General features: G+C 42.4%; 1 protein-coding gene across 1 annotated transcript in view; it reads right to left on the bottom strand.

Moving 5' to 3' along the window:
• The window catches only part of TMEM132C (transmembrane protein 132C), an 835,455-nt gene that overhangs the window by 78,887 nt on the left and 743,620 nt on the right, over positions 1-12,948 (bottom strand). The window contains exon 5 of the mRNA XM_040347368.1: positions 6,718-6,861. Within this exon, the coding sequence (XP_040203302.1) occupies positions 6,718-6,861 (144 nt within the window). The remainder of the gene's footprint in view (positions 1-6,717; positions 6,862-12,948) is intronic.

The raw sequence follows: 12,948 nt of genomic DNA, 5'->3' as shown, positions 1-12,948 counted from the left end.
CAACATGGCAGAAGTCAAAGATCACTGGGCACAGTCTCACCTCCTCACACCTGATTTAACCACTTCAGCTTCGGAAGGTTTAACCCCCTTTGTGACCAAGCCATGTTTTGTGATACGGCACTGCGTTACTTTAACTGATAATTTCTCAGGCGTGCGACGCGGTACCAAAATAAAAATTTGTTTTTTCCACCACATACAGCTTTATTTGGTAGTATTTGATTACCCCTGCAGTTTTCATTTTTTGGGCTAACGACAATTTTGAAAAAAAAAACAATATTTTTTAACTTTCTGCTATAAAACATTCCCAAATAAAAAAATGTTTTTTTTAATTTTTTCATCAATTTAGGGCAATATGTGTTCTGCTACATATTTTTGGTAAAAAAAAAATACCAATACGCGTATATTAATTGGTTTGCACAAAAGTTACAGCGTCTACAAACTATGGGATATTTTTATTTATATATCTATATATATCTATATATCTATATCTATCTATCTATATATATATATATCTATCTATATATATATATATATATATATATATATATATATATATATATAAATATATATATTTTACTAGTAATAGTGGTGATCAGTGACTTATAGCGAGACTGCGATATTGCGGCGGACAAATCAGACAACTAACTTTCACCTTTGACACTTCATGTGAGGGACTTTCCCACTACTGTGGGGGACCAGTGACACCAATACAGTAATCAGTGCTAAAAAATATGCAATGCCACTTTACTAATGACAAGGGCAGGGAAGGGGTTAATGTCGGGGGCGATCAAAGGGTTAAATGTGTTCCCTAGAAGTGATCGCTAACTGGGGGGGAGGATGCTTTGACTGGGGGAATGTAAAGATCCATGTTCAGCACATTCCCCTCTCACAGAACGGCAATCTGCCTTGTTTAAAGACAGCCGTTCTAACTTTCTGCTGAACAATCAGCAGGTCCCGGTGGACATTGCGTCCGCTGGACCCGCTTATTGGCTTACGTTTGTCCAATCACAGCAAGAGTGGGTCGCCAACGGCACGTGTGTGCACCCAGACACGGAATTGTCAAATCACGGTACTTGATCTGGCACAGAGTAGCTGTCCTGCCACAGTAAATCTATGGTGGGTGGTCACTAAGCGGTAAACCTCTTATTGCCATACTACCGTCACACAATCATGTGTATTTCATGGAATTTAAATCAGGTGGTATGGGGGCTAAATATTCACCACCTGTCAAACACACTTGGATCGCTTTTCAGAGGAGCAGCAGTGCCTGATGCATTTGTGAATGAACCCTTAGTTGCATTCGGGAGCAGCACCCTTAGGGCTTGTTCACATGTAAAGTTTGGGGATGGTTTTACCACCACCAATCCCTACCTGCTTTAGCTGCTGGGGCAGCAGCCAAAGGCGTACACATGCCGCAGCAGGATTTAAGCCCCCTGTTGCTTTTGGTGGGTGCCATCGCGACCCATTGAAGTAAATGGAGCCACTCTGTAAGTCTCCGACAACTGCATGCTTCTGGGGTTAAAGCAGGGGATAAAAAGCAACACAATGCTGCCTGCTTTAACTCCTTGTTTGCTGTACTGCCCAAGGTTGCAGGGCGTTTGCAGAGTGGCCTTATTCACTGGGTCATGCTTGGCAGTTGCTACACCCACCAACCATTACGGGGCGTATAATTCTTGCTGCAGCTGTGGCATGTATACACCCTTGGTCATTGCAGCTAAAGGGAGTGCAGTTGGGGTGGGGATGATAAAAACATGTCTTAACTATGGGGTTTTACTATCCTTAAAACTGGAAATGTAAATGAACCCTTACTGTATAATACCGCTTTCACACTAATGCGTTGCGGTTTATCTGCACTACCGCTGCAGCACAGTGCATCTGCAACTTTCCTGGGTTAGCTGCGCTTTGCCAAAGACTATTATATCCTGCAGGAGTGGTGTACTTTCTGAAAGTGCACCAAAACTCCTGCATTCAGAAAGTGCAAAAAAAAAAAACACATGATATAATTGAAGTCTAAACCCATAAGAATGCTGCACGTACACTGCACTGGCGGTGTGGGTAAACCGCAGCACATTAGTGTGAAAACAGCCCTATACTTTTATGTGCAGTGTATTGCTTCACACTGACCTGGCCTCTGATCTCTTCTTTGCTGCTGCTGGCACCCCTCTGGAGACCGCTAGCCGGGATAAGAGGTGCAATTCAGTTGGTATCACTCTACGCTATCAGCACTACAGTGAAGGAATCGGCTTATGCGGCTCTTGCTCCCTACTACAACTCCAACTGTACAAGTAGTCCTTCTGCATTGCACTCTGTTTGATGCTGTGGAATGGCAAAACAGCAAGTCCAGACAGGAATCTACCAATTACCTATCCGCAATCTACAAGTTGCTGACCCACACCTTAGATTGGCTACTGTGCCAACTTTCACAGCACTTTCAGCTTTACATGGTCTTGTGGGCTATCTATCTATCTATCTATCTATCTATCTATCTATCTATCTATCTATCTATCTATCTATCTAGCTATCTATTTATTACAGTGGGTAGAATACAAAATTATTCTTGTGATGATCTGTATAGTAATGAACTAAAAATATTTAAACATCTTTTTTTCTTTTTTGGATAAAAGGCATAAGGTTTAGAACACCTGCCAGTTTTGTATTGCGGTCTGTGCCCCCATTAGGGAGATTCACACTCGCTATTTGTCCTGTTAACCATTATCATTGAAAGTGAAAGTAAAATAAAATCCCAAATGTTGGGTTGTCCCCAAAAAAGTAATAGAGGAAACATCTTCCAGTAGGGACACTAGTTCTGGAGAATTAAGGGATTCCTTTAATTTGCAGGCATTTCCTTTCACTTCCTGTTTCGGTTATAGAACAGGAAGTGAAGGTAAATCTCCCCAATGGGACACAGATGACAAAAAAAATCTGACAAGAGTTATAACCCTCACATTCAAATAATAATAAAACAAAATGTTTTGCCTATAGTTCTACTTTAGTTATTCTCTCTCTTTATTCACTTATCCTTGTTGACTAACCTTCACTGGGTCATTTGATTTTCTACAAGTGATATTACATTTGGAACAACCCATTTTAATCATACAATTGGAAGACTGGAGCTGCATCAAATGCATTGAGATTATTACAAACAACCTTTGTGGCCTGTGAGGAGAATGCACTGGGCAGCGTTCATATATTTATCATGCAGACTCCTATTGCTGTACTTCTAAAATAACTTTTTCCCAGATGTAAAGGTTGGTTTATTCATTGATGGCTTTGTCTACCTTCCTCCACGACTCTGAGTTATAGGCTATTGCAATTTATTTGCCTAGTACTTTATCTCATGTACATGTAATCTTGTTTTTCTAGCAAAAAGCAATGAAATGCTGTATATTTGTTTTTTTCAGTCTTAGCAATCTAATAAAAGCAGAAGACAAAGGCACAAAAAAAATGTTGGGGTAGAGGCCTCAAGCTTGGCTTAGACATCTGCGGGTGGTTGGATATGAAGGCATGATCCAAATGCTCAGTGGCATACATATTGTCAAATATATATGTGTATATATATTCTCGGAATATACGATGGAAAAACTCTGATGGGGCATACACACAGTCGGAATTTCCGATGGAAAAAGTCAGATCGTGTGTACGGGGCTTAAGAGACTTGGGTGGGACGGGATCTCCAACCCTGTGTACGGGTCATAAGCACAGCCAGCAGGGTGTGTGCCCAGGTGCACACAGCACATATAATGAGGGGCTGGTGAGAGGAGAAGTGGAAGGAAGGTGGAGTGTGAGCAGCTTGTTACTACTGGTGAAAGACAGGCCCCCGTCTGCCCTCTGTGAGACTACATCCCTGGTGAGGGGGGACTTTTTGTCTGAAGGACTGGGAAGGTTGGGACGACTACAAGGGCCTGTGAGACCAGAGAAGGGTCTGGGAGGCTGGGAGAGCTGAGGCAACTAGCAAGTCCACGGGGGCTGAAGGAAGTCCTGAAGTCTGGGGGACAGTGAGCAAACCCAGGGGGCTGGAGAATCCTGTTGAGACCAGGAGTAGGCCGGTTCAGCAGGGAACTGGAAGGCAAAGTAAGCATAGGAGCCAGGAGGCTTGGCATTTTTCTGTTGTGTGAATTTACTGGAGAAGAACCCCTGTGTTGGAAATCCTGTGTATAAACTTTTATTTTGCTCCTTTTAATAAAAATGGGCTGCCTTGGAAACGTTGTTCTGAACGCTACTCCTTGTCCTCTTCGAGCCCACCACTCGTGAACGTTCTATTTAATCCGGACATCCCAGATAGCCTCTCTTACGACCGCATGCTACCTTGGACTCAGGCAGGTCTTTTCCAACTATGACACTTTGTTAACCCAGTGACCCGACGTCTTCTGACTTTCCCTGAGTTGCAGAATCAGCATCAGATTCCCCAAAAGCTTTTCCACTCATATCTACAGATTAGACATTTTTTTTCTACTTTATCCCCTTCTTTGACTTTGGAAAGGCCAACCGACTTTGAATCCCTATGCGCTAGAGGCCCTCATGAGCCCCAAATGATCTCTACCATCTACAAGATATTGCACGAGGCAGTCCCCATGGTGGCGAATGCTCACCTCTACATGAGAAAATGGTCACAGGTCTGACAACACGACATCTCCTTGTTAGATTGGGAGAGCGTGTGGAGGCACACCTCCAGGATTTCTCGATGTGTAGCCCACAAGGAATCTGCATACAAGGTTCTGATGCATTGGTATAGGACCCCAGACATATTACATGCCCGCAACCGAACGGTTTCAAAGCAATGCTGGAGGTGTAATAACGCTGTAGGCTCTCACTTCCACATCTTCTGGGAGTGTCCCCCTGTTCACCGCTTTTGGCTTCAAGTCCAGAAACTGTTAGAAGACTTGGTGGAGACCCCTGTCACCCTGACGCCCATGATCTGTTTGGTGGGTCTCCCGTCCCCTGGTGTCTCTAAGGCCTTGCGCCGATTGATATCTTTTATACTGCTGGCTGCTAAGAGGGTCATCCCCAGACTATGGCTGTCCTCCTCGCCCCCAACAATCCCACAGCTGCTCTCTACTGTAGCTGACATCAGAAAAATGGAGCAACTGACGGCTACAGTGGAGGGTACAGAAGATACATTTTCTGATACGTGGTCAGTGTGGGATGACTCAGTTTATGGGTCTGAAGGAGACGACTCAAGTTAGTTTGCTTCATTTACCTAAGCATTCCACTAGTGTGTTTACCACTTTTGTATGCAGGGTTTTATTTTTGTTTTTCTGTCTAATTTTACAGTATGTTTATAGAGTGATTATGTTGCCTCCATGGCCCTTGGACAGATGTTATCGCGACCATATTCTGAATATTCTCTTTTGATATTGTGATGGACTCCCTTACTCCCACTCAAGACAATCGTCTTTTCACATCACCATTCCGATACTTATGCTGATTTTGTATGCTCAGTAGTTCACTAAGACAATGTATACCTGTGTCTCTTTATACCGTTAATAATTCATCTGTACTTTTTTGTACGATTTGCAAAACTTATAAATAAACAATTAAAAAAAAAAAAAAAATGGGCTGCCACACCCTCAAACCTGATAACTGAGTGCTGTGGACGCACTACATGAAAACGCATCTACCACTGAGCTAAACACCCCAATATCACAATATATATACAGTATATACAGTGCCTTGAAAAAGTATTCATACCCCTTGACATTTTGTCATGTTACAACCTAAGCTCTACTGACACTGTCCACTGCCCTACTGACACCGTCCACTGCTCTACTGACACCGTCCACTGCCCTACTGACACCATCCACTGCTCTACTGACACCGCCCACTGCTCTACTGACACCATCCACTGCTCTACTAGCTGATAGTGTCCACTTTTAAGGTAGGCTAGTTTCATATTTTAACTGATATTTCTTTTATTAATCAAATCATATTTTATGTGTACACTAACGCTTTTGTTTTATGCCCCTTTAAGCCCCCCCCCTACTGTTAATGCAATTTGGCCACAGCCACTTTTCACTGTAGCACACCTCATTACTACTCTCTTTGGGTAACCCAAGTGAATGCTTATCTCTTGACCATGGGCAATACACAGAACATTGTTTACCTGCTTAACTGTTAGATTTAATTTTAATTATTTAGACATCTGATATGATAATGTTATGCAGTGTAGACAGAAAATGTATTTGCTTCAGTTCAAAACTTTTACATTTTAGAAAAAGTATCTGCGTCAGTCGGATCATCAAATCTAGATGTTTCTAGGAACAAGTTAACCAATATTTGTTTAAATTCTCCATGTAATCAGCTTGAAAAAAAAAACATTTCCAAAGCCTTCTGAAATTTGTTATCTTCAATTTGATTTGGCAAAATCCATCAAAATTATTTAGTTGGTACTGGAAAATTATATATAATTAGTTGAAAAAAATATTGAAACAATTATTAAAACTATTGGATGTGCATATTAATTTTGTACACAATCATCAGATTGCAATTTCTGTTGAGATGGTATAGGCATGAGCTTCTTGAGTGGTCAGAATCATGGTAAAAAAGAGAAAGGATGATAGAGGCAGAGATTCACGAATATGCTCCTAAACATTTTAGAAATTCTAGTATAAGGAAAAGCAATGTGAAAAATGTTTCTAAAAAGAAAGCATCTCGAAGAAATGTTCATGACTGACATTTTACATACATTATCATTGTCAATAACAAGACAGAGCCACTTACTTTAACAACGTCCTCATCAGAAGACTTGCATTCCACCAGTTCAGATATATCCATTATAGATCCATCTTCTTCAACTGAAACAACTTTAACTGGTACAGCCACTGTTTTTCCCGTAAGAATAGCAGTATTCAAAATCTCTGTGTCCTGTACAAAAACAGAAAAACTAAAATGTATTTCTGAAACTATAAAAACATTTCCTTAAATATTTTCACATTTCTTTAGGACTTTAGTAATAGTTATTTTTTTGTAACAGCAAAAAAACAAATGTATACATTAACATTACCTACATTACCATTACCTCCAGAATGAAGGCAGAACTCCAAGTTAAAAAATAAATAAATTGCCCAGCATGTATAAAAACCAAAAGGACAATTTTGGCTTCAAAATTCACTGTCTATCAAGCAGTCACTGTCCATTAGATGACATTCCTATTTCAAGTTGAATAATGTTTTTCATCTTTATTCAACCTACTTTGTGTGAGCCTGGTCTGAAAGTGGCATCAAAATGCAAGGTTAGACCCTTGCCTCCTATGTAAAAACACTTAAAAAAGGGTACATAGAAAAGTAAAAAAATATATATATTTACTTTATATCCCAGCTCCAGCCTAAGGGAACTAGGCGAGGGTGATATCACAGGTCTTCCAGCAAGATCATGGGAATATTCGAGATCCTAAATCTCACACAAAGATGCTACAGCAATCACTGTAGTTGTTGTGGGGTAAGATCACCTTTATGGTATTCTTTGCCTTATCAGATAAAGAGAACCTGTTCTGAGATAAATAAGGAGGATGCCTCTAGTTTGTCTATGCAGATCAGAAATTCAAGCTTTGCTCTGATGTTACTTGTTGAAGACTAGTTCCAAGTGTATATATGATAAAATGTTTCAGCCAAATATAGCTAGAAACCATAACAGCACAAAATGCAGATGATCCATGCAGTATTGAATGACTCCATTTGAGCAAAGTTATAAAAAACATGTGATTGCTTGCTATGATTGACTACACCGCACATTCAGCATTTTGTGTTACTTTAATAAGTAAGCCTTTAAGTGTCAATTTGTTAGCATTCTAGAATTGTAACTGTTCATTTATAGATATAGATCTTTGAATTCCAGTGGGTTTCTGAAAAGGATTAATTTTATAGTCACTCTTTACCAGTAGAAAGCCTACAGTAAGTGGGCTTTTAGGCTCTCACTTGGGTCTCTGTTTGTATTGAAAGCAGAAAGGTCAAAACCTCTCTGTAGCTGTATTTTTAAAACAATTGAAAAAACATATATAGCACTGATAATGGCCACCAAGACAGAGACACTTACATGTAGTATGAATAAATGGCATATTTGTGCTATACACCAACAGTTCTGAATACAAAATTGGCCACTGAAGCATAAAAGAATGATTTTCATTGCCGCCTACACTGTCCCTTAATGAGAAATAAATCCTTTGTTTTTTTTGTGTTTGTGATGGAAGTGATGATACATAAATAGATCCTGTTTTAATAAGGCAGTGCTGTGCTTTAGAGTATTCTAGCAGTATGCTTTTTGATTTGATGCCATTTTGCCCCCCTCATCAAATCTTGACTGGTTATCTGTCTAATATAACTGCAAACACAGCACGACTGACATACAGCAGTTTTATTATGCTAAAAAAATATAGAATGCCTTAATACATAAACAGCACAAGTCAACTCTTAGTTCTTTGTTTATAATACATTGACCATATGTTGATTAATTCATAAGTTTGTTTTTGCCTTATTGTTTTTTTAATTAATAAATCATCCACTGTGAAAGCAAATGCTTTCATCTAATGCAGTCTGTAATTAATAAAAGGTTAGGCTTAGAATGCCAATTAACACCAAAGGGTTAATATAACAGATTGTTAATGAGCACTTAATATATGCATACCACCTACTCTTTCTACTTTCCAAATCTACAAAAGAGATTTGTCCCACTTTCCTGCCAGCTCATAAAACTAATACGGTGTATAAGTGACATTATTATAAACAAAACCAGGATGCTCTTTACATGGGAGCTTATGTTACTCTAAGGAATAAGCCAATTAATTCTTAGCACTGGTATGCAGACAATTGCTATTCAGTGGTAGGCTGAAAAGCATTCAAGTGGGACTAATTTAGGTACTAATTTAACATTAACTTAGGCAGAATGAGAAAGAGAAGTGACAGCTACAAAACACAATCCGCCACAGTTTATGGCCTTAGGAATCATTTGGTTACAAAGTTACAAATCTCTTGGTAAAACGAAATTGTAGCAAATCCATCACATTTACCATTAAGGGCCTTTTTTCCCGTTATTTTGAAAGTTCTAAAAGGTAATAAGCATCTATTTCCATGATTGGTGCAATAAGCACCACATTTTCTACGCAAAAATATTTGCAAAAGTAAATCATAATAATAAATCTATTTGTTAAAAGATTAAAAAAATAACAAAGTAAAAACAAAACAAATAAACATTGCTTTTGCCACTCCACCCCCATTACTCCCTCTAATCCATTTTCTTCTCAGTATGTTTTTTGTATGTATTTTGAGCTGTCAAAAAAAAAAAAAAAAAAGGGGGCGTGGCCTGGCCAGCGATGGAGTAGGACGTGGGAAGACAGAGCTCCTCTTGCCTAAAATCCTGCAACACAGTATGTGCGCTTAATAGGGTTGTTTTACACCCAGAAAACTGCCTGGAGACCACGGGACAGCGGCGGACCATGTCACCTCCAAAGAAAGCCTCCGCTGCGGCAGACAAGATGGCTAAACACCGCCACGAGGGTGGCGAGGGACAGGCCAAAGATGGCGCCGAGGAGGCCCCGGAAGATGATCGCCATGCGGCAGAGACGGCCAAGGTACTAGAGGCTATAGCGGCACTACAAGGCACGTTAACCGCTAAAATCGACGAGGTAAAGATCGACATATCCTTGATGAGACAGGACCTGTCTAAAGTGAGAGACAGAGTGACCGAGGCGGAGACCCGTATCGGAGAGGTGGAGGATATTGTGCACCCGATGCAGGACGAGATGGAGGACATGCAGTGCCGAATATATCAGCTGCACTCCCACCAGGACGACATGGAGAACAGATTGCGCCGCTGTAACCTACGCTTTATAGGGTTACCGGAGAAGATAGAGGGGAGAGACCCGGCGGAGTTCCTAGAAAACCTCCTTGTGAAGGAACACGGGCGGGAGGCATTCACGAGTATGTTCGCGGTGGAGAGGGCGCATCGGATACCAACTAAACCCCCGCCCGAGGGGGCGCCCCCCCGTACTTTAATCGCCAAGTTCCTAAATTTTAAGGACAGGGATAAAATCCTGCGTCTTTCAAGAGAGAAGGGCAACATAAAGATGGGAAACGGGCAGGTGGCGATCTTCCCAGACTTCTCTCAAGAAGTACAGAAGAAGAGGGCTCAATACCAAGAAGTGAAGCGGAGGCTGCGCGGGTTACACCTTAAGTATGCGATGCTGTTCCCGGCAAGGCTGCGAGTAGAAGAGGATGGTCGAGCACAGTTTTTTGATACCCCAGCAGCGGCCACGGAATGGTTGGTTCGTAAAGGCAGATGGGAATAGTCGGGAAGCTGTGAGTACAGATGTTGGGGTGAGAGAGTTGGGGTAACTAGTTTGTGCCCCCCCCGTGCTTTACTTTTCTTTATATTTTGCTCGGGAGAGTGTACAGAGTAAGCGGCCTTTGAACCGCGGCATATACAGGATCCAGCGGAAGCGTGGGATGCGAAGGCCTGCTTAAATTATGTTTAAGATGGCCTCCAGAGACCAGGTATCCTGGTTGTTCTGCCCATTCTGCTATACCCCAATAGACACCTTGTTTTTTTACCTGAAGGGAATAGAGCACAAACCTGGGGGATGGAAGGATTGTATGATGGGAGTGATGGGGGTCGTTTCTCCTTGGGAGGGGGGGGAGTTATATAGAGTCTGGCCGGAGGTGCATCCCTGAGGGGTGGTGAAACAGTATGGAGTCGCCAGAACACGAGTACAGAATGGGACTGTGATCGAGAAAATGCACCGTGTATATTGCACAGCAGGAGGAGCAGAGACCAGTACAACCAGTGTTCTTTTTTTCTTTTTGGAGTTTTCTTTTTTTTCAAGAACCTTCTTATCGGTTGTGTATTAGGAGCTGACTATTTCCTGCTCATACTACACGTGGGGTTCAGTGGAAAATCGCCCCCGAGGGAATGTTTACTGCACCAGAGATATGTAATGACCTGAGAATAAGATATGTGCCTCCAGTTAGCCTAGGCTGCTGGATGTTTCTGGTGTTGTGCCTTTTTGGTTTTAGGTTGGGGGATCCAATGCCTACGCCAAGTTGGGGAGGTGATGGGCAGGGAGGGGGAGGGTTGGGTTCAGGATGGGCCACCGTTGTGGACCAGGGGAAGTTGAACAATATGTACAAAATAGTAGAGATGTAAAGAGATATGTACAGTGTGCTGCCAATATTGTGAAAGGGAAGTGTACCAGGATTTATATGATAGAATTGAATGGCCCAGTGATCAGGTATAGCCGAGGGTCAAGATGTTATGAAGACGTACCATGACTACACTTAAATTTATGACGTGGAACGTCAGAGGTGTGAGGAATAAAATTAAACGCACAGCGGCACTCGCGTTCTTAAAAGCACAGAAAGCCAATGTCATAGCGCTCACTGAGACACATGTAACGGGCCACTTACAATCGGCACTGAAGCGCCCGTGGGTGGGATGGGCCTATCATAGTACACACACCAATTTTTCTAGGGGGGTGTCACTGCTGGTGACAAAATCTACTCCGTTTGATCCCATATCTGTAAAATCTGATGTTTCAGGGAGATATATATTTGCCCATGTGAACCTGGGAGGTATGCCTATGCTACTGTTAGTGTGCTATATCCCCCCCGTACAGCTCAGAGGTCGTATCTGAGGGATTGGCCTTTATGGCACAACACCCGACTGTACAGGCAGTGTGGATGGGGGATTTCAATATGACGATGGACCCTTTCATGGATAGGCCGGAAAGGGGTGGGAGAACAGGTGACAGGATCAGACAAACTAGACTAAGCCGACTGTTTACAGAATTTGCCCTGGTGGATGTATGGAGGGATAGGAACCCTGGGGTCCGAGCCTACTCCTGTCACTCGACTAGCTATGCCACTATGTCCCGCATAGTGATGGTGTCGAAATTGCTCATGCCCAGGGTGGTTGGGGCTGGATTTGCTCCTAGGGCCTTATCGGACCACGCACCTTGCTGGATTCAACTGTGTATCTCGGGGGACTCCCCCCGGAGTATATGGAGGCTTAATCCATTCTGGTTAACAGCACTGACAGACCACGACAGCATAGAAAGAGAGCTTAATTACTTTTTGGCTGAGGGGCAGGAGGAGGTACTGGTTTCTTCCGGGTGGGATGAATTCAAAAACCAGGCGCGTAGAGTCTTGAATAGTAAAATAAATAGACTGAAGGAATCATCAAGGCTGGTAATATGCAAGTCGGAGGAGGTGCTTCAGAATTTGGAAGAGGCATATAACACTCAGCCGTCCTCTGAGAACTTGTCAAAAGTAAAGGTACAGGCAAGGGTGGTATCTCAACTGCATCTAGAGAAGGCCAAGTAGCGGTTTTTTTTCTGTAAAACACGGGTATACGAACATGGGGAGAAGGCAGGGAAAATGCTAGCATACCTGGCACATTTAGAGGATAGGCCACCGGTGGTGGTTTCGTTGGCGGGGCCTGACGGCACGGTCATTACAGATCCGCCGAGGGTGGCTGAACAGTTTAGGCAGTTTTACGAAGATCTTTACCGCTCACAGAGTCACCATACTACACAGGAGGTGCAGGCCTATTTACATACATTGAGATTCCCCAGACTGAGAGCAGAACAGACACGGGAGCTGGAGGCCCCTATTACCACTCAAGAAATAGCCACAGCGATCTCGCAACTAGCTAAATCCAAAGCCCCGGGTTTAGATGGCCTGCCCCTAGAATTTTATGCCACATATTCTGAGACCCTTGTCCCTAAGCTGAAGGTACTATTTCAATCCATGTTTGATCTGGGGGAGATCCCATCCTCTATGCAGGAGGCGCAAATCATTGTTTTGCCCAAGCCGGGTAAAGACCCACTGTACCCGGAATCCTATAGACCTATCTCATTGCTACCAGTGGACATTAAAATCCTAGCTAAAATTCTATCATCTAGACTAAATGCAGTTATATTATCCCTGATACACCCAGACCAGACTGGGTTTATGCCTGGGAAAA

The sequence above is a fragment of the Rana temporaria genome, chromosome 1, assembly GCF_905171775.1.
Source record: "Rana temporaria chromosome 1, aRanTem1.1, whole genome shotgun sequence".
NCBI classification, from domain to species: domain Eukaryota; kingdom Metazoa; phylum Chordata; class Amphibia; order Anura; family Ranidae; genus Rana; species Rana temporaria.
The sequence above is the reverse complement of the archived record's forward strand: the minus strand, read 5'-3'. Positions and strand labels throughout refer to the sequence as shown.